The 22847-nt window shown below is 44.2% G+C and overlaps 1 protein-coding gene across 5 annotated transcripts in view; it reads right to left on the bottom strand.

The window, feature by feature from the left end:
* TPCN1 (two pore segment channel 1) overlaps positions 1 to 22847 on the bottom strand; it is a 134353-nt gene that overhangs the window by 36958 nt on the left and 74548 nt on the right. For all 5 annotated transcript variants that reach the window (XM_073672010.1, XM_073672019.1, XM_073672001.1 and 2 more), the window contains one exon: positions 5323 to 5439. In XM_073672010.1, the coding sequence (XP_073528111.1) occupies positions 5323 to 5439 (117 nt within the window). The remainder of the gene's footprint in view (positions 1 to 5322; positions 5440 to 22847) is intronic.

The raw sequence follows: 22847 nt of genomic DNA, 5'->3' as shown, positions 1-22847 counted from the left end.
TGATAGTAGGCATCTTTTAGGTCGATAACTGCCATGAAACAATTGTGGTGTAGGAGTTTTACTGCAGAGTTCACTGATTCAATCTTGAAAGTCTGGTTGTTTATCAGCTGATTTAGACTTTTGAGGTTGATAATGGTCCTTAAGGACCCATTTTTTTTTTTTATCACAAACAGGGGGGAATAAAATCCCCGTCCCCGTTGTGAAACTGGAACTTCGTGAAGGACCCGCTTGTTGACTAAGTCTAACACTTCCGATTCTAGAGCCATCTGCTCCTCCCTGGACTTCCTCCTGGAGGTGATCATGAATGTTCGGTGAGGGACCTGACTGAAGCGTATCTTTAGGCCGTTCTTTATGATATCCAACACCCAGGGATTTGAAGTGATGGCTTCCCAAGCTGGGATAAAATGGGAAAGCCTTCCCCCGACCTCTAGCCTCACGTCATTGGGGAGATTTTTTGGTACTGGAGGATGGTCCTCCAAATATGTAACCAGAGTCCTTTTTAGATCTGGGCTCCCATCTTTTCCTTTCTCCCGGAGGGCGACCCCGGTTAAATCTCTTCCTCCGAAAATAGGACCTTTTTGTTTCCCCCGTGAACGCTGGTAAACCTCTCTTTCTGTCGCCAGCCTTCTCCAAAAGCTCGTCCAGTTTTTAGCCAAACAAAAGTTTACCATCACAAGGAAGAGAACAAAGCTTATGCTTAGATTGTAGGTCTCCTGGGCAACTTTTGAGCCACAGGGCTCGTCTGGCAGCATTAGACAAATTTGCAGACCTGGCAGCGAGTTTGACTGAATCCGCTGAGGAGTCGGCCAAAAAAGCAGATGCTACTTGTAGCAAAGGCAGATTGGAGAGGATTTTATCTCTGGACATCTTTTTATCATTGAGCTGGTCTCCTAATTGCTGAAGCCACACCATAAGTGACCTAGCGACACAAGTGCCTGCTACCGCTGGCTTCAGGCCCCCTGCCGCTGCTTCCCAGGTGTGACGCAGGAAGGAATCTGCCTTCTTATCCAGAGCATCCTTTAGACTGCCGGAATCTTCCAGGGGTAGAGACGATCTTTTGGATGATCGGGCGACAGAGCCGTCAACTTTAGGAATTTTGTCCCAGGACTCAGAGACATTATCCTCGAAGGGGTACCTCCTTTTAGAGGATGAGGGCAATACTCCTGATTTCTCCGGCTTCCTCCATTCCCGGTCTATAAGGGTCTGAATTTTGGGATTCACTGGAAAGGAGCGTCTCTTTTTTTCCTCCAGGCCTGCGAACATAATGTCTTCCAGGGACCTGGCTGCCTTTTCCTCCCTCAACCCCATGGTAGATCTGACCGCTCTGACCAACTTGTCAGTATCCTCAATAGGGAAACAGGGCCTACCACTGTCTGATGAAGAAGAGGATGCCGAATCACTGAGGCAAAGATCCTCTGACTGGGAGGATAAATCATAGTCGGAGGAGATATCTTTATGGGATCTCTTTTTCCCCTTTAGCAAGCCTTTCAGGGAATCCTGCACCTCTGAACGGATTACGGACCTCAAATTAGAAGCAAAATCCGGGGTGCTCTCCGCTATGGTTTGGTTAATACAGCTTGCACAAAGCTGTTTCTGCCAATCTATGGAAAGGGGGGCCTGGCATAAGGCGCAAACCCTGTGCTTCTTTTTGGCGCTACTCTTCTTAGGTTCCTAAGGAATGAAGCACATAATAACTTTCCATTACTATTAAGTGACATTCACGAAGATCACTCACCCCTGAAGTCAAAAAAGGGTACCGGATTTGGAGGCTGTGGCGGGACATAAGATGAATCCCTTCTGGATGGCCCTGAAGCGTCTGACACCTTACTTCTCCTGCTGCCGCTGCGGTTGCTGGAGCGGCCGTCCGTGTGCGAGGTGTCCGACTGCTTCTGCTGGCGTTGATGAGGTTGAGGGGTCAGCTGCTGCTGCTCCTGGCTGTCCTGGTCTGCCATAGCTGCTACACCATGAGCTTGAGCATAAGCAGTGCTTGTCATGAGAACCCCCCCACCTTAAATCGGGTACATCCGGACCTCATCCGGTTCATGTGTCCTCCCCCCTCCTGACACCCACCGGCCGATTTTTGAAAAAAAGCCGACCGGCAAGCGCTTACAGGGCGCCGCCATCTTAGATCCAGGTGCCGCCCTCCGACATCATCGGGCACACCTCTCCCAGCGTGCACCGCGCCGTGACGTCAGGCGCGTCATACCCGGAAGACGCTGCTCCCGGCGTGCGACCAGCCCGGAACCTGCGGCAGGGAGAGGACAGCGCAGCGGTCTGCGGGGAGCCGGAGCCCTCCTCACCGCCTGCGCCCACTCGGACACGGCTCCAGGGAACCGCGGACGGCGCTTCTGGGACCCGGAACCCGATGCACAGGCAGGTGCCCGCTCTTCCACACCGGAACAGGCAGTGTTCGGGTTTCAGTCACAGGGGCGCCGGGGCCGGCTGTCAGTTCAGAGCCGGGGGCGCGGTTACAGCGGCCTCTCTGTATTCACAGAGCGGTGACTGAACCAGCGCCGTTGCCGTCCCCGTGACTGAAACCCGAACACAGCCGGGTGGAATAAAGTTAATTTTCTCCACGCAGCGTTCAGCTAAGTCCGGGTGTCGGGCAGGTTAGTAATGCTTTTAACCTGCAGATTAACCCCATATCTTCAGGTTAACAGCATTTTTTCTGGTGACAGGTTCCCTTTAAGGACAGCTCTTCCCACCACTGTTAGATGTGACTGAAGGACCTCTGTCATAGGAAAAGACCTGTCAATCACCTAGAGCTGTGTTGGGAGAAGCATCTCATCTCCAGCTATGGTCCCCAGCTGGAGATCTTAAGAATATTTTATCTGAAACGCCGAAGTGTTTTAGAGAAAAACATACCTGTCTGCAATCACACAGCCAGGTTCTCATTCACGCTGCTTGTGGTTTGAATCAGGTCAGGTAACAATCCCTTTATGACGTGTGCCGTAATAGTACGACCCATGTCAGACCCCCCTGTTTGGTGCGGGCTCCGGAGCTGAGCCCGCACCTTTCCAGGCACATGACAGCTGATCTATACAGCTGACATTTGCCCGCAACAGCTGCGGGTGGAATCGCGATCCACACGTGGCTGTTAACTAGTTAAATGGCGCTGTCCATCTCTGACTCGCGCTTCCCGGAAGCGTGTCGTTGGCTCCACCCATCGACGAACCCGTCACATTGGCATGACAACCCAGGGTCTTCAGGAGACCCCTGCTGTTGTCATTGCCCGATTGCTATGAGCGCTGCCCATCGGTCGGCGCTCATAGCAAGTGAGCATTTCTGATCACCGCCTGTGTGCAGCAGAGGGGATCAGACAACTGCAGCTTCTAGTCTTCCATGGAGATTATTGAAGCAAGCAGAAAGTTAAAAAAAAAATGTTTTTAAAAATATTAAAAAGTTTAAATCACCCCCCTTTCACCCAATTCAAAATCAAACAATAAAAATAAAAAAATAAATCACACATAAACATATTTGGTATTGCTGCATTCAGAATCGCCCGATCAATACAAAAAAAAATGAATCCTATCGGTAAACGGCGTAAAGAGAAAAAAATTAAAAACACCAGAATTACGTTTTTTTGGTCGCCGCAACATTGCAATAAAATGCAATAATGGGTGAACAAAACATTGGATCTACCCCAAAATGGTATCAATAAAAATGTCAGCTCGACGAGCAAAAAATAAGCCCTTACCCTCCCCCATATTTCGAAAAATGGAGACGCTACGGGTATCGGAAAATGGCACCATTTATTTATTTTTAGCAAACTTTGGATTTTTTTTTCACCACTTAAATAAAATAAAAAAAAAACTATACAAGTTTGGTATCTGTGTACTCATAATGACCTGGAGAATCATAATGGCAGGTCAGTTTTAGCATTTAGTGAACATGGTAAAAAAAAAAAAAAAGCCCCAAAAAACAACTTTGGAATTTCACCGCACTTGGAATGTTTTTTCCCGTTTTCCAATACACCATATGGTAAAACCAGTAATGTTGTTCAAAAGTACAACTTGTCCCGCAAAAAATAAGCCCTCACACGGCCATATTGACGGAAGAATAAAAAAGTTATGGCTCTGGGAAAGAAGGGGAGCAAAAAATGAAAACGCAAAAACTGAAAATGGCCCAGTCATGAAAGGGTTAAGCAACTGTAAGATGGCTCTGGCAATGTCTTATTCCACCCTCCCTATTGAAAACACATGCATGCTCCACCAAGCATGAATCAGGTGACAGGTTTCCTTTAAAGAGGTTCTCTCAAGTTCTTAAATGGGAATCTGTCACTTACTGGTCTTGTTAGTGTAGTTTTGATACAATCACTGTTTAAATCAGCAAGAAATCATCACAAGAGGACTAATAAACCTGCTGCCATGTAGTCCTCCATATTCATTAGCTCTGTATAACCCCATGGACTGGCAGTTTTCTATGTACACTGTGCATTAAGCTGCCAATCAGAGGGTGGGTGGGATTATACCGAACTCTACAGTCAGAACTTCAAGATCTGCAAAAGATAAAACAGTGATTTTATCAAAATGACACCAAGCAGCTAAGTAAGTGATACAACACTGGAATTAGCATTCCCCTACATTATGTTGCTCTCAGATGGCTTAGCAAAACCGGGTAACAGATTTCCTTTAAATGACTAAAATTGCAGAGTGCTTTGAAATACAAACAACTTTGTAATGTACCCCTTATCAGAAATCGATCTTTAGAACAGAGAAAATGTTTAATTCTATAGTGTACAGCTCATTACCTAGGTTACCGGCCACCTCTGCAGACTCACAAGTTGCCGGTTACCTAGGTAAGCAGTGCACGCCACTAGCAGTTGTATTATTTAGAGCCTGCTCGCACGGCTTTTAAACTGTCTGGATTAGAATGAAGCTAGTCTGAACTGTCAATCTTCAGGAGAACACCGCTCCCGGCAAAAAGAAAGCCGGGAGGCAAAGGAGTGGTGGGCTCCTGAAGATACCACTTGAGAAAACTCCTTTAAAAGAGATTATTTAAATGTATATTTACTGTAAAGAAACAGTCCTCGACTAAGTGTATAATGGCAGGATTATTCCGGTCTCTCTTAAACTACCTTTTCAGCGTTACTAGAATTAATCCGGTCTTTTTTTATGGATTTGACAGATGAAGAGACACGACACAGACACAGAGAGAGAATATTCTGTACCGGATGGCTGATCTGCAGACATCAGAGATCCATCTGAGCTCCTCTATCTCACTTCTTCATGTTGCTATAAATGAATATATATATCACCTGCCCAACAAATGACAATGTGAAGCAGCAGCACAATACAACTCCATTATGCCATGTCTTTATACCTGCGGGCTGAGCAGCAGCTGGTAGCTGTGCTGTGTCGCCATCCGCTTGTGCAGAAGCAGAGATTTGAACTTCTTTTTCTCTATGTCATTGAACGTGTCAAACACAACCGCCAGAAGCTGAAGAACAAAAAGCCATCGTAAGGAAAAGAGTAAGTGTCCAAAAACTTAGCCTCGATTAACACTTGTGTTCAGAGATTCCTTGGAGATTTCTGGTATTTTTGATCCATCCAAGAACAGATTTGTAATAGCAGTTATGGCTGTATAATGAGCAAAAAAGACCTTAAAACAAGAATTTCGTTAAGACTATTTTGTTCGGCAGTTTTAATAATAGGAGTGCTGGAGTAAGAAGCGTCACAATTATTAGGCAAGCGCCTTTATTGAATAGAACGCATCTTTCAACGGTCATTCCCCACCGCCAGAAGTGTGCACCAGTCAGAGGTGGGCGTACATTTCTATCATAATTTAGGCCACTTGTATGGCGTAAATTATGATGACTTTATCGAGTGCGATTGGCCATGCCTCATCCAAGCTTCACCTACTGTTCATAAAAGTAAGTCTGAAGTTTAAAACAAAACTTCAAGTTGTGCAAAAATTTTGCGACCTTTCAAGCAGAATTATGGCAAAAAAGGTTTGATGAACTAGCTCCTTTGATTTAAGGGAGTTTTTCACTTTTAGATAAGTACACCCCAAATGATTCGCAGTAATGTAAAATAACAAAGACAGATAGTACTCAAGCTCCCCTTCTCCCTACTGCTGCTCCGATCTCTGTGTTTGGCTGCAGCAGTGATGTCACAACGACAGCACTGCAGCCGAACACAGAGACCGGAAAAGAGGCAGGGAGCCAGCCGTGGACCCGGGGAGGGGAGTACCTGCTCTGTTAGGTTCCGTATATAAAAACATTAAGGGTTCACTTTTCTAAAAGTGGAAAATCTCTTATTCTTTGCTCGATATTTATCAAATGTGGAGTCATTTTTGTCAAGCTAGTCTAATGTGACATAATGTTACGCAATATGTATGTATTTATAAATGTGTCCGAACATAAATCACAATTTTTATTATGACTCTGAGTTCATATCTATGAAAATAATCGAGAAAGCCCCAAAGACAGAGTGGAGCTGCAGGGGAAAAACATGACCCTGTCCTTTCTATTCATGGGTGGAGGTCCCAGTTATTGAACCCCCAGCGATCATATATCGTAAATTTATATGCTATCCTGTGTAAATCTGATAATAATGGAAGAACCTCTTTGATAGCCAAGATATATTCTCAAGGCTCGAGCAGGAGAAAATCCCAAGGTGGTCCAACAGGTTTAGATGAACAAATATAAGAAAAATATGAGCATAGTAGATGATACATACAAGGGCTTGTTTTTTTTGCGAGGCGAGTTGTAGTTTTGAATAACACCATTCATTTTACCATGTAGAGTAAGGGAAAATGGCATGTGGTGAATTTTTTTAAAATAAAAAAAAGAGTTTATTGTGCAGTAAAATTGACCTGACCTGGTAATAGGATAGTCCAGGTCAGTAAAAAAAAAAATCTGAACTTTGAACCAATTTTTTAAAAATTAATTAAAAATAAAGTTATGGTGACACAAGCAATTTTTTATTATTTCCATCAATAGAGCTGTGTGAGGTTTTGCTTTTGTTTTAAACTAATTTTATTAAAGATTATACCGTACATCATAAGGTTATGAGGCTTTGTATTTTTGTGGGACGAGTTGGAGTTTCTAGTTATAAAGTTAAACCATTCTGTGCCATATATGACATTTTGAAAGATTTTTTTTTGCATTTTATTAGGGAGGTGCGGTGACCAATAAAAAAACTCAGTTCTGACATTTTGATTCCTTTTCCCCTCATTACAGCGTTTACCAATTGGGATAATTACATTTTCATTTTGAAAGCATTTTTACGGACACTGCAATACTAAATATATATTTTTTTACATTTCTTTTTTTAAATGGGGGAAAAGTGGGTGGGAGCTCAAATTTTGCTTTTTTTTTTTTTTTTTTTTTTACTTTTTTTTTTCCTCTCTTTATATTTTTAGGCACGGGCTTTCAAAGCAAGCCATCAGCTTCCCCAATCGTGTTGCTGGTGGGAGGGCAATGTGTGAACGAATGCCTGGGCCGGATCTCAGCGCTTAAATGCCATTGTCAGTGATTTGAGCGGCATTTAAGATGTTAACAATAGCGATTGTCAGTAGCGCCAGCCGCTGCTGTTAAAAGCAGGTGCCAGCTAAGTAATGTATCCAGCATCGGCCTTGTGTGGAGCGGGCTCAGCTCCTGAGCTTGCACTAAACAACCTGACATGCTCCATGATGTAATAGAAATAAATAAATCTAATGTTTAGCTTGTAGGAAAAAATTCTGTTGCCATCTACACTGCTACATTACAAAATGAAATCCTGGGTTCAGGTTTGATGATGGAAAACCTTTGCATTGAGTTTGATTGCGCTGTGTGGATTTAACATACTGGTTAATTGGTATTGGTTAATAAAATTGGCCCTAGAGTTTGTGCCTGAAATGGGAATTTACATTGTGGGACCATTTGGGATAAAGGATGATGTGGAATGACAGATCACAGCACAAAAAAAAAATGAGAATTAATAATAAATACTTAGATAGACAGCAGTCACATTTATACACTGATTTTGGTGCCAATGATGTCTGAACGGTTTTATATTTATAATGCTAATTAAGAATATGACTTTGGCTCTACTTTCTGAGATATGTAATTAATTGCAGTAGAATTCTGCCTTCAAAAAGTCGCTTTTATAGCATTGTAAGCCTACAAATTGAAATACAAAATTATATATTATATGAGATATTTCATTATCTAAAATACTGTTCGAGTCAAAAGGCAGACCAAAAACTATTGCATTTGTTATCACACACAAGTCGCATTGGGGGAATGCATTATTTTCATGGATGAATTATTTCAAAAACTAGAACCAATTCAGCAAAAGTAATGGAATTTTTTAATTCAGCACCATCAAAATACCCTAAATCCATTCAAAAAACCTTGGCACCTAAAAAAAATTTTTTTTTGTAGACCTGTGTAATTGAGGAATATTTTTTTTCGCAGCTTAAAATACTGCTCTGTATCTTAACGATGTCAAATAAAGCAAGATTTTATCACACACTCTGAGGAATGATATCTCTAGCTATACATCCATCTATACACAGGCAAAGAAAATATATAAAACAATTCATACAATACCAGTCAAAAGTTTGGACACACCTGTTCATGCAATGGTTTTTCCTTGTTCTTACTGGAATGTGTATATTTTAAATTCAGACTTAGAGCAAGAAACCCATATGAATATAACCATAAAGGCTAGCTTATCGCAGTCTCCGCTGGACAGCTGATGTTCATATTCGTTTACTATCAATATTTGCTACCATCATTTATGAAAACCATCATATGTGGTGCTGCCAATTTGTGCTTTCTGAGTCTGTTAACTATGATCAACTTATCCTCTGCAGCAGATGTAATTCTTGTTCTTCCTTTCTTGGAACAGTGCTCAGAGTCAGTTTCATATTAGCAATTGATGGTTTTTGTGACCAATCTGGAGGATACCTTCAAGGTTCTAGTAATTTTTCTAATATAGTGACCTTGATATCTCAAAATAATGAAAGACTGTTTGTCTTTACTTAGTTGAGTGGTTCTTTTCATGTTCTGGTTTAGAATAGTTGTGTAGTAGAGCTCAGCCCTGTATGGAACTGTGTACCAACACTGCCTCTGTAAAACACTACTGATTGTCGCAAACACTTTCTGAAGGCCGGTGATTCCACAAATGAACTCTTGACAAAGCATACATGTTCACTGGCAGCCAATCCAAGTGACTATCTGATGAGGCTGCTTGAGAGAATGCCAAGAGGGTATAACGCTGTCATCAGAGTAAAAAGGAGGAGGGGGAGCAATTTTAGAAATCTAAGGTTTAACAAATTCTGGTTTGTTTCATAAGTATTTCTTTAACCAATGTTTCCAAGTGTTCCTTTGTGTTTTTGCCACTTTCAGTTTTAATCTATAATGTGCACATTCCAATAAGGACAAGGAAAGCCAATTCCAAACTTTTGACTAATAATGTAAAATATATATACAGTACAGACCAAAAGTTTGGACACATCTTCTTATTTAAAGATTTTTCTGTATTTTCGTGACTATGAAAATTGTACATTCACACTGAAGGCATCAAAACTACACTGCTCAACAAAATAAAGGGAACACTCAAATAACACATCCTAGATCTGAATGAATGAAATATTCTCATTGAATACTTTGTTCTGTACAAAGATGAATGTGCTGACAACAAAATCACACAAAAATCATCAATGGAAATCAAATTTATTAACCAATGGAGGCCTGGATTTGGAGTCACCCCCAAAATTAAAGTGGAAAAACACACTACAGGCTGATCCAACTTTCATGTAATGTCCTTAAAACAAGTCAAAATGAGGCTCAGTATTGTGTGTGGCCTCCACGTGCCTGTATGACCTCCCTACAATGCCTGGGCATGCTCCTGATGAGGTTGCGGATGGTCTCCTGTGGGATCTCCTCCCAGACCTGGACTAAAGCATCCGCCAACTCCCGGACAGTCTGTGGTACAACGTGACGTTGGTGGATGGAGCGAGACATGATGTCCCAGATGTGCTCATTCGCATTCAGGTCTGGGGAACGGGCGGGCCAGTCCATAGCTTCAATGCCTTCTTCTTGCAGGAACTGCTGACACACTCCAGCCACATGAGGTCTGGCATTGTCCTGCATTAGGAGGAACCCAGGGGCAACCGCACCAGCATATGGTCTCACAAGGGGTCTGAGGATCTCATTTCGGTACCTAATGGCAATCAGGCTACCTCTGGCGAGCACATGGAGAGAGCTGTGCGGCCCTCCAAAGAAATGCCACCCCACACCATTACTGACCCACTGCCAAACCAGTCATGCTGAAGGATGTTGCAGGCAGCAGATCGCTCTCCACTGCGTCTCCAAACTCTGTCACGTCTGTCACATTGCTCAGTGTGAACCTGCTTTCATCTGTAAAGAGCACAAAGCGCCAGTGGCGACTTTGCCAATCCTGGTGTTCTGTGGCAAATGCCAAACGTCCTGCATAGTGTTGGGCTGTGAGCACAACCCCCATCAGTGGACGTCGGGCCCTCAAACCACCCTCATGGAGTCTGTTTCTAACCGTTTGTGCAGACACATGCACATTTGTGGCCTGCTAGAGGTCATTTTGCAGGGCTCTGGCAGTGCTCCTCCTGTTCCTCCTTGCACAAAGGCGGAGGTAGCCGTCCTGCTGCTGGTTTGTTGCCCTCCTACGGTCCCCTCCACGTCTCCTGGTGTACTGGCCTGTCTCCTGGTAGCGCCTCCAGCCTCTGGACACTACGCTGACAGACACAGCAAACCTTCTTGCCACAGTTGGCATTGATGTGCCATCCTGGATGAGCTGCACTACCTGAGCAACTTCTGTGGGTTGTAGAGTCCGTCTCATGCTACCACGAGTGTGAAAGCACAACCAACATTCAAAAGTGACTAAAACATCAGTCAGAAAGCATTGGTACTGAGATGTGGTCTGTGGTCCCCACCTGCAGAACCACTCCTTTATTGAGGGTGTCTTGATAATTGTCAATAATTTCCATCTATTGTCTATTCCATTTGCACAACAGCATGTGAAATTGATTGTCAATCAGTGTTGCTTCCTAAGTGGACAGTTTGATTTCACTGACGTTTGACTTACTTGGAGTTATATTCTGTTTTTTAAGTGTTCCCTTTATTTTTTTGAGCAGTGTATATATATTGCAAGGGGGCTGCCGGACAGGTCGTGGACGGGAGGTATGTGTCCCCGAAGTGCCAAGCTTCGGTGATGTAGAACCTGGAGAAGCAGGCTCCAGCACACACTGCTGAGAGGAATTTAATGGGCCCCGATTACAGGGCCGGGTTTTACGAGCAGCTGAAAGAGCTGGGGAAGGGGGGACACCTGCTCACTTACAGATCTTAGAAGGCTGATTTAAGACAGCTGCGCCTGTCTCAGTCTGTCGGTGTGTGTTGGGCAAGGTGAGCAGACCTTGCATATGCTGCTTAGACTCTGCAGGAGGCAGGGGAAAGCACTTGGTTTAAAGGGTTGAGGTCGTGCTGCATGGACTTGTTATTTTGAGCTCTGTTCTGTTATTCCTTTTTGTGGCAGGAAAAGGCTGTTAATTTTGTTTCCTCACTGGTGTATGGACACTAAATAAACCACCAGTTTGCTTGAACCTGCGGACTGCATCACTGTGTGAACCTGTGCCTACCTCCAACGTGGCTCAGTGAGTACTAATCCCTACAATATATATATATAAGAGAAAATAGGAACATCACCAGCAGTATCCTTTTGAGTGCAAAGTACCCCAAGCCAGCACCTGGCTCGGTATATAGTCAAAAAAATGGAGGCAGCACAGCATTTTTTCAAAAGTGAAATAAAATACTTTTTAAATGGCCTTATTAATGCTAATATGGGTCATGGTGTGCTGCCTCCATTTTCTTTGACTTCTATATACAGATCACTAAATTAGAATATCATCAAAAATGTAATTTATTCCAGTTCTTCAATACAAAAATGTATAAATGTTTATGCATGTGTGTGTGTATATGTTTTGGTCACTTTTGAATGTTGGTTGTGCACTTAACACTTAAACAACAGAATATAACTCCAAGTAAATCAAACATCTGTGAAATCAAACTGTCCACTTAGGAAGCAACACTGATTGACAATCAATTTCACATGCTGTTGTGCAAATGGAATAGACAATAGATGGAAATTATTGGCAATTATCAAGACATCCTCAATAAAGGAGTGGTTCTGCAGGTGGGGACCACAGACCACATCTCAGTACCAATGCTTTCTGGCTGATGTTTTAGTCACTTTTGAATGTTGGTTGTGCTTTCACACTCGTGGTAGCATGAGACGGACTTTACAACCCACAGAAGTTGCTCAGGTAGTGCAGCTCATCCAAGATGGCACATCAATGCGAGCTGTGGCAAGAAGGTTTGCTGTGTCAGTCAGTGTAGTGTCCAGAGGCTGGAGGCGCTACCAGGAGACAGGCCAGCACACCAGGAGACAGGCCAGTACACCAGGAGATGTGGAGGGGGTCGTAGGAGGGCAACAATCCAGCAGCAGGACGGCTACCTCCGCCTTTGTGCAAGGAGGAACAGGAGGAGCACTGCCAGAGCCATGAAAAATGACCTCCAGCAGGCCACAATGTGCATGTGTCTGCACAAACGGTTAGAAACAGACTCCATGAGGGTGGTATGAGGGCCCAACGTCCACAGATGGGGGTTGTGCTCACAGCCCAACACCATGCAGGACGCTTTGCATTTGCCACAGAACACCAGGACTGGCAAAGTCGCCACTGGCGCCCTGTGCTCGTCACAGATGAAAGCAGGTTCACACTGAGCACATGTGACAGACGTGACAGAGTCTGGAGACGCCATGGAGAGCGATCTGCTGCCTGCAACATCCTTCAGCATGACCGGTTTGGCAGTGGGTCAGTAATGGTGTGGGGTGGCATTTCTTTGGAGGGCTGCACAGCCCTCCATGTGCTCGCCAGAGGTAGCCTGATTGCCATTAGGTACCGAGATGAGATCCTCAGACCCCTTGTGAGACCATATGCTGGTGCGGTTGGCCCTGGGTTCCTCCTAATGCAGGACAATGCCAGACCTCATGTGGCTGGAGTGTGTCAGCAGTTCCTGCAAGAAGAAGGCATTGAAGCTATGGACTGGCCCGTCCGTTCCCCAGACCTGAATCCGAATGAGCACATCTGGGACATCATGTCTCACTCCATCCACCAACGTCACGTTACACCACAAACTGTCCAGGAGTAGGTGGATGCTTTAGTCCAGGTCTGGGAGGAGATCCCACAGAAGACCATCCGCAACCTCATCAGGAGCATGCCCAGGCATTGTAGGGAGGTCATACAAGCACGTGGAGGCCACACACAATACTGAGCCTCATTTTGACTTGTTTAAGGACATTACATCAAAGTTGGATCAGTCTGTAGTGTGTTTTTCCACTTTAATTTTGGGGGTGACTCCAAATCCAGGTTTCCATTGGCTAATAAATTTGATTTCCATTGATGATTTTTGTGTGATTATGTTGTCAGCACATTCAACTTTGTACAGAACAAAGTATTCAATGAGAATATTTCATTCATTCAGATCTAGGATGTGCTATTTGAGTGTTCCATTTATTTTTTTGAGCAGTGTATATACAGTACAGACCAAAAGCTTGGACACACCTTCTCATTTTAAGATTTTTCTGTATTTTCATGACTTTGAAAATTGTACATTCAAACTGAAGGCATCAAAACTATGAATTAACACATGTGGAATTATATACTTAACAAAAAAGTGTGAAACAACTGAAAATATGTCTTATATTCTAGGTTCTTCAAAGTAGCCACCTTCTGCTTTGATGACTGCTTTGTACACTCTTGCATTCTCTTGATGAGCTTCAAGAGGTAGTCACCGGAAATGGTCTTCCAACAATCTTGAAGGAGTTCCCAGAGATGCTTAGCACTTGTTGGCCCTTTTGCCTTCACTCTGCGGTCCAGCTCACCCAAACCATCTCGATTGGGTTCAGGTCTGGTGACTGTGGAGGCCAGGTCATCTTGCATAGCACCCCATCACTCTCTCTCTTGGTCAAATAGCCCTTACACAGCCTGGAGGTGTGTTTGGGGTCATTATCCTGTTGAAAAGTAAATGATGGTCCAACTAAACGCAAACCGGATGGAATAGCATGCCGCTGCAAGATGCTGTGTTAGCCATGCTGGTTCAGTATGCCTTCAATTTTGAATAAATCCCCAACAGTGTCACCAGCAAAGCACCCCCACACCATCACACCTCCTCCTCCATGCTTCACGGTGGGAACCAGCCATGTAGAGTCCATCAGTTCACCTTTTCTGCGTCGCACAAAGACACGGTGGTTGGAACCAAAGATCTCAAATATGGACTCATCAGACCAAAGCACAGATTTCCACTGGTCTAATGACCATTCCTTGTGTTCTTTAGCCCAAACAAGTCTCTTCTGCTTGTTGCCTGTCCTTAGCAGTGGTTTCCTGGCAGATATTTTACCATGAAGGCCTGCTGCACAAAGTCTCCTCTTAACAGTTGTTGAAGAAATGTGTTTGCTGCTAGAACTCTGTGTGGCATTGACCTGGTCTCTAATCTGAGCTGCTGTTAACCTGCGATTTCTGAGGATGGTGACTCGGATAAAGTTATCCTCGGAAGCAGAGGTGACTCTTGGTCCTCTTTTCCTGGGGCGGTCCTCATGTGAGCCAGTTTCTTTGTAGCGCTTGATGGTTTTTGCATCTGCACTTGGGGACACTTTCAAAGTTTTCCCAATTTTTCACACTGACTGACCTTCATTTCTTAAAGTAATGATGGCCACTCGTTTTTCTTTACTTAGCTGCTTTTTTCTTGCCATAATACAAACTCTAACAGTCTATTCAGTAGGACTATCAGCTGTGTATCCACCTGACTTCTGCACAACACAACAGATGGTCCCAACCCCATTTAGAAGGCAAGAAATGCCACTTATTAAACCTGACAGGGCACACCTGTGAAGTGAAAACCATTTCCGGTGACTACCTCTTGAAGCTCATCAAGAGAATACCAAGAGTGTGCAAAGCAGTCATCAAAGCAAAAGGTGGCTACTTTGAAGAACCTAGAATATAAGACATATTTTCAGTTGTTTCACACTTTTTTGTTAAGTATATAATTCCACATGTGTTAATTCATAGTTTTGATGCCTTCAGTGTGAATGTACAATTTTCATAGTCATGAAAATACAGGAAAATCTTTAAATGAGAAGGTGTGTCCAAACTTTTGGTCTGTACTGTACATATACACACACACATATATATATACACAGGTGAATCTCACTAAATTAGAATATCATAAAAAAGTTAATTTATTTTAGTTGTTCAATTCAAAAAGTGAAACAAATTATAAACAGAGTGATCTATTTCAAGTGTTTATTTCTGTTAATGTTGATGATTATGGCTTACAGACTATTAAAACACAAAAGTCATTATCTCAGCAAATTAACATAATTAACAAAAAACACCTGCAAAGGCTTCCTAAGCATTTAAATAGGTCTCTTAGTCTGTTTCAGTAGGCTCCACAATCATGGGGAAGACTGCTGACTTGACAGATATCCAGAAGGCAGTCATTGACACACTCCACAAGGTCCCAGAGTTCCAATTTTCATTTGGAAATCAAGGTTCCAGAGTCTGGAGGAAGAGTGGAGAGGCCACAATCCAAGCTGCTTGAGGTCTAGTGTGAAGTTTCCACAATCAGTGATGGTTTGGGGAGCCATGTCATCTGCTGGTGTAGGTCCACTGTGTTTTATCAAGACCAAAGTCAGTGCAGCCGTCTACCAGGAAATTTTAGAGCACTTCATGCTTCCCTCTGCCGACAAGCTTTTTGGAGATGGAAATTTCATTCTCCAGCAGGACTTGGCACCTGTCCACACTGCCAAAAGTACAAATACCTGGTTTAAAAACAACAGTATCACTGTGATTGATTGGCCAGCAAACTCGCCTGACCTTAACCGCATAGAGAATCTATGGAGTATTGTCAAGAGGAAGATGAGAGACACCAGACCCAATAATGCAGATGAGCTGAAGGCTGCTATCAAAGCAACCTGGGCTTCCATAACACCTCAGCAGTGCCACAGGCTGATCGCCTCCATGCCACGCCGCATTGATGCAGTAATTGATGCTAAAGGAGCCCCGACCAAGTATTGAGTGCATTTACTGAACATACATTTCAGTAGGCCAACATTTTGGATTTTAAAAACATTTTTCAAGCTGTTATAAAGTATTCTAATTTACTGAGATAATGACTTTTGTGTTTTCATTGGCTGTAAGCCATAATCATCAACATTAACAGAAATAAACACTTGAAATAGATCACTCTGTTTGTAATGACTAGTGTTGAGCGATACCTTCCGATATCAGGAAATATCGTATCGGATTGGATCGGGCCGATACCCAAAAAGTATCGGATATCGCCGATTCCGATACCGGAAACCAATGCAAGTCAATGGGACACAAATATCGGAATGAAAATAAACCCTTTCTTTCCTTGTAGGTTAATTCTACATGAAGTAAAACAACTAAGAATAATGTAGAATGACATGAAAAGCCGGCAATTCATCAGCGGCATTCACCGGTACCCGACAATTTACAACAGAAAGAATAGAGCTTCACACATAGATTAGATAGATAGAAACATGTCAGTCACATATATATGAAGTACAGTGACAGTGTTGCTTACTGTACTTGTCATTTAGTGTAAAGGATTTATTAAAAAAAATATTAGTGTTTTCGTGCACCGTCTCTTTAAAAAAGCCGGCCGGCAATTCAGCATCTGTACCCGACAATTTATAACAGACAGAATAGAGCTTCACACATAGATTAGATAGATAGAAACATGTCAGTCACATATATAAGAAGTACAGTGACAGTGTTGCTTACAGAACTTGTCATTTAGTGTAAAGGATTTATTTAAAAAAATAATAGTGTTTTCATGCACCGTCTCTTTAAGAAAGCCGGCCGGCAATTCAGCATCTGTACCCGACAATTTAGAATAGAAGGAATAGAGAATCACACATAGATTAGATAGATAGAAACATGTCAGTCACATATATATGAAGTACAGTGACAGTGTTGCTTACTGTACTTGTCATTTAGTGTAAAGGATTTATTAAAAAAAATATTAGTGTTTTCGTGCACCGTCTCTTTAAAAAAGCCGGCCGGCAATTCAGCATCTGTACCCGACAATTTATAACAGACAGAATAGAGCTTCACACATAGATTAGATAGATAGAAACATGTCAGTCACATATATATGAAGTACAGTGACAGTGTTGCTTACAGAACTTGTCATTTAGTGTAAAGGATTTATTTAAAAAAATAATAGTGTTTTCATGCACCGTCTCTTTAAGAAAGCCGGCCGGCAATTCAGCATCTGTACCCGACAATTTAGAATAGAAGGAATAGAGAATCACACATAGATTAGATAGATAGAAACATGTCAGTCACATATATATGAAGTACAGTGACAGTGTTGATTACTGTACTTGTCATTTAGTGTTAAAATAAAGGATTTATTTAAAAAAAAATTGGCGTGGGGTTCCCCTTAATTTTAGGCTCTAGCGGAGGTTAAGCAGACAGCTGGGGCAAATGTTTGAAGCCTGGGAAGGGGGTAATACCCACGGAGCTTCCCAGGCTACTAATATCAGCCCCCAGCTGAATACCTAGCCTTTACTAGCTATTAAAATGGGGGACCCCCCCAAAAAAATGACGTGGGGTCCCCCCTAATTTAATAGCTAGCACAGGCTAGGCAGACAGCTGGGGGCTGATATTAATAGCCCAGGAAGGGTGCCATGAATATTGGCCCCCTCCCAGGCTAGAAACACCAGCCGTCAGCCGCCCCAGAAATGGCGCATCCATAGGATGCGCCAATTCTGGCACTTAGCCTCGCTCTTCCACGCTGCCCTGGTGCGGTGGCAGGGGGTAATAGGGTTGGGGTTGATGTCAGCTTATAATGCCAGCTGACATCAAGCCCAGGTTAGTAATGGAGAGGCGTCTATAAGACACCCCCATTACTAACCCCATAGTCAAAGTTAAAAGAAAACACAAACACCCAGAGTAAAGTCCTTTAATTGAAATAAAGACACAATTCTTTATTGTTCTAAATTAAACCATACTTACCATCACGCCCATTCCAGCTGAAGCCAACGATCTCCTGCAATAAAAGAAAAATAATAAAGCAACCTCATCCTTACCTTTCGATGGTTCCCAGGACAGCTCCAGCTCTGCTACATCGAGATGACAGGCTGGACCGCAGCAGAAAGCTGCCATCCAGCCTGTCATCCCGCAGACACTGAGAAGCGCAGGCATGCTTGCGCTCCTCAGTGTCTCTCTGTGACGTCATCCAGATGAGCCGAGTTCATGTCCAATGAACTCAGCTCACCTCATGCACGTCACTGACAGCGTGGGAAAATTCTCCTGCACTCAGCGCTTCAGCGTGAGAATTCTCCCACGCTGTCAGTGACATACATGAGGTGAGGTCATGTCCAATGAACTCAGCTCACCTCATGCACGTCACTGACAGCGTGGGAAAATTCTCACGCTGAAGTGCTGAGTGCAGGAGAATTTTCCCACGCTGTCAGTGACGTACATGAAGTGAGCGGAGTTCATTGGACATGACCTCGGCTCATCTGGATGCCGTCACAGCCAGACACTGAGGAGTGGAAGTATGCCTGCGCTTCTCAGTGTCTGCGGGATGACAGGATGGATGGCAGCGTTCTGCTGCGGTCCAGCCTGTCATCTCGATGTAGCAGAGCTGAAGCTGTCGTGGGAGCCATGGAAAGGTAAGGATGAGCTTGCTTTATTATTTTACTTTTATTGCAGGAGATCGTTGGCTTCAGCTGGAATGGGCGTGATGGTAAGTATGGTTTAATTTAGAACAATAAAGAATTGTGTGTTTATTTCAATTAAAGGACTTTTTTCTGGGTGTTGTGTTTTTTTAAATACTTTACTAGAAATTCATGGTGGTCATGTCTAATATTGGCGTGACCCCATGAATTTTGGGCTTAGGGCCAGCTGATAATGCCAAGCTGGCCTTAACCCCTTTATTACCCAGTGAGCCACCGCACCAGGGCCCTGGATGAGTTGGGTACAGCGCCAGAAGATGGCGCTTCTATGAACGCGCCATTTTCTGGGGCGGCTGCGGACTGCAATTTGCAGCGGGGGTGGCCCAGAAAGCTTGGGTCTCCCTGCGCTGCGGATTCCAGCCCCCAGCTGCCTAGTTGTATCTGGCTGGGCACAAAAATAGGGCGAAGCCCCACGCATTTTTTTTTTAAATTATTTCATGAAATTCATGGAATAATTAAGAAAAAAAGGGCTTCCCTATATTGTTGTGTCCAACCAGGTACAAATAGGCAGCTGGTGGTTGGGGGCAGCCCATTCCTGCCTGCTGTACCTGGCTGGACACAAATATAGTGCGAAGCCCCACGTCAATTTTTTTTTAATTATTTCATGAAATAATTTTTTTAAAAAAGGGCTTCCCTATATTGTTGTGTCCGGCCAGGTACAAATAGGCAGCTGGTGGTTGGGGGCAGCCTGTTCCTGCCTGCTGTACCTGGCTGGACACAAATATAGGGCGAAGCCCCACGTCAATTTTTTTTAAAATAAGTCCTTTATTTTAACACTAAATGACATTTGAGGAGTTAATAAAGATGCAGTCCCTAAATTATTATTTATTTTTTAATTAATTTTTCCCAAAACTTTTGACGTGGGCTTCGCCATATTTTTGTATGCCAGCCAGGTACAGCATCCAGCTTCTATGAACGCGCCATTTTCCGGGGTGGCTGCGCACTGCAATTTTCAGCGGGGGGAGGGGGGGGGCAGAAAGCTTGGGCCTCCCTGCGCTGCAGATTCCATCCCCCAGCTGCCTAGTTGTACCTGGCTGGACACAAAAATAGGGAGAAGCTTCACATATTTTTTTTTTTTAATTATTTCAGGAAATTCATGAAATAATTTAAAAAAATTGATGTGGGGCTTCGCCCTATATTTGTGTCCAGTCAGGTACAGCAGGCAGGAACGGGCTGCCCCCAACCACCAGCAGCCTATTTGTACCTAGCCGGACACAACAATATAGGGAAGCCCTTTTTTTCTGAATTATTCCATGAATTTCATGAATTTAAAAAAAAAAAAACGTGGAGCTTCGCCCTATTTTTGTGTCCAGCCAGGTACAACTAGGCAGCTGGGGGCTGGAATCTGCAGCGCAGGGAGGCCCAAGCTTTCTGGGCCCCACCCGCTGCAAATTGCAGTCCGCAGCCGCCCCGGAAAATGGCGCGTTCATAGAAGCGCCATCTTCTGGCGCTGTACCCAACTCATCCAGGGCCCTGATGCGGTGGCTCACTGGGTAATAAAGGGGTTAAGGCCAGCTTGGCATTATCAGCTGGCCCTAAGCCCGAAATTCATGGGGTCACGCCAATATTAGACATGACCACCATGAATTTCTAGTAAAGTATTTAAAAAAAACACAAACACCCAGAAAAAAGTCCTTTAATTGAAATAAACACACAATTCTTTATTGTTCTAAATTAAACCATACTTACCATCACGCCCATTCCAGCTGAAGCCAACGATCTCCTGCAATAAAAGAAAAATAATAAAGCAACCTCATCCTTACCTTTCCATGGCTCCCACGACGGCTCCAGCTCTGCTACATCGAGATGACAGGCTGGACCGCAGCAGAACGCTGCCATCCAGCCTGTCATCCCGCAGACACTGAGAAGCGCAGGCATACTTCCACTCCTCAGTGTCTGGCTGTGACGGCATCCAGATGAGCCGACAATGAACTCGGCTCACCTCATGTACGTCACTGACAGCGTGGGAGAATTCTCCTGCACTCAGCGCTTCAGCGTGAGAATTTTCCCACGCTGTCAGTGACGTGCATGAGGTGAGGTCATGTCCCATGAACTCGGCGCACCTCATGCACGTCACTGACAGCGTGGGAGAATTCTCACGCTGAAGCGCTGAGTGCAGGAGAATTTTCCCACGCTGTCAGTGACGTGCATGAGGTGAGCTGAGTTCATTGGACATGACCTCGGCTCATCTGGATGACGTCACAGAAAGACACTGAGGAGCGCAAGCATGCCTGCGCTTCTCAGTGTCCGCGGGATGACAGGCTGGATGGCAGCGTTCTGCTGCGGTCCAGCCTGTCATCTCGATGTAGCAGAGCTGAAGCTGTCCTGGGAACCATGGAAAGGTAAGGATGAGGTTGCTTTATTATTTTACTTTTATTGCAGGAGATCGTTGGCTTCAGCTGGAATGGGTGTGGCGGTAAGTATGGTTTAATTTAGAACAATAAAGAATTGTGTCTTTATTTCAATTAAAGGACTTTTTTCTGGGTGTTTGTGTTTTTTTTAAATACTTTACTAGAAATTCATGGCGGTCATGTCTAATATTGGCGTGACCCCATGAATTTCGGGCTTAGGGCCAGCTGATAATGCCAAGCTGGCCTTAACCCCTTTATTACCCAGTGAGCCACCGCACCAGGGCCCTGGATGAGTTGGGTACAGCGCCAGAAGATGGCGCTTCTATGAACGCGCCATTTTCCGGGGCGGCTGCGGACTGCAATTTGCAGCGGGTGGGACCCAGAAAGCTTGGGTCTCCCTGCGCTGCAGATTCCAGCCCCCAGCTGCCTAGTTGTACCTGGCTGGACACAAAAATAGGGCGAAGCGCCACACATTTTTTTTTTTAATTATTTCATGAAATTCATGGAATAATTAAGAAAAAAAGGGCTTCCCTATATTGTTGTGTCCGGCTAGGTACAAATAGGCAGCTGGTGGTTGGGGGCAGCCCGTTCCTGCCTGCTGTACCTGGCTGGACACAATTATAGGGCGAAGCCCCACATAATTTTTTTTTAATTATTTCATGAATTTCCTGAAATAATTAAAAAAAAATTGACGTGGGGCTTCACACTATATTTGTGTCCAGCCAGGTACAGCAGGCAGGAATGGGCTGCCCCCAACCACCAGCTGCCTATTTGTACCTAGCCGGACACAACAATATAGGGAAGCCCTTTTTTTCTTAATTATTCCATGAATTTCATGAAATAATTAAAAAAAAAAAAACGTGGAGCTTCTCCTTATTTTTGTGTCCAGCCAGGTACAACTAGGCAGCTGGGGGATGGAATCTGCAGCGCAGGGAGGCCCAAGCTTTTTGCCCTCCCCCCCCCCGCTGAAAATTGCAGTCCGCGGCCGCCCCGGAAAATGGCGCGTTCATAGAAGCTGGATGCTGTACCTGGCTGGCATACAAAAATATGGCGAAGCCCACGTCAAAAGTTTTGGGAAAAATTTATTAAAAAATAAATAATAATTTAGGGACTGCATCTTTATTAAGTCCTCAAATGTCATTTAGTGTTAAAATAAAGGATTTATTTAAAAAAAAAATGGCGTGGGATCCCCCATAATTTTAGTCTCTAGCGGAGGTTAAGCAGACGGCTGGGGCAGATGTTTGAAGCCTGGGAAGGGGGTAAAACCCACGGAGCTTCCCAGGCTACTAATATCAGCCCCCAGCTGAATACCTAGCCTTTACTAGCTATTAAAATGGGGGACCCCCCAAAAAAAAATGACGTGGGGTCCCCTCTATTTTAATAGCTAGCAAAGGCTAGGCAGACAGCTGGGGGCTGATATTAATAGCTCAGGAAGGGTGCCATGAATATTGGCCCCCTCCCAGGCTAGAAACACCAGCCGTCAGCCGCCCCAGAAATGGCGCATCCATAGGATGCGCCAATTCTGGCACTTAGCCTCGCTCTTCCACGCTGCCCTGGTGCGGTGGCAGGGGGTAATAGTGGTGGGGTTCATGTCAGCGCCAGCTGCCATGAAGCCCAGGTTAGTAATGATGGCCGTCTATATGACACCCCCATTACTAACCTACAAAGTGTTAAAAAGAAAAAACACACTACACCCAGAAAAAAA

The sequence above is a fragment of the Phyllobates terribilis genome, unplaced genomic scaffold, assembly GCF_046119375.1.
Source record: "Phyllobates terribilis strain yellow unplaced genomic scaffold, ASM4611937v1 Scaffold_1__5_contigs__length_1240528914, whole genome shotgun sequence".
NCBI lineage: Eukaryota > Metazoa > Chordata > Amphibia > Anura > Dendrobatidae > Phyllobates > Phyllobates terribilis.
The sequence above is the reverse complement of the archived record's forward strand: the minus strand, read 5'-3'. Positions and strand labels throughout refer to the sequence as shown.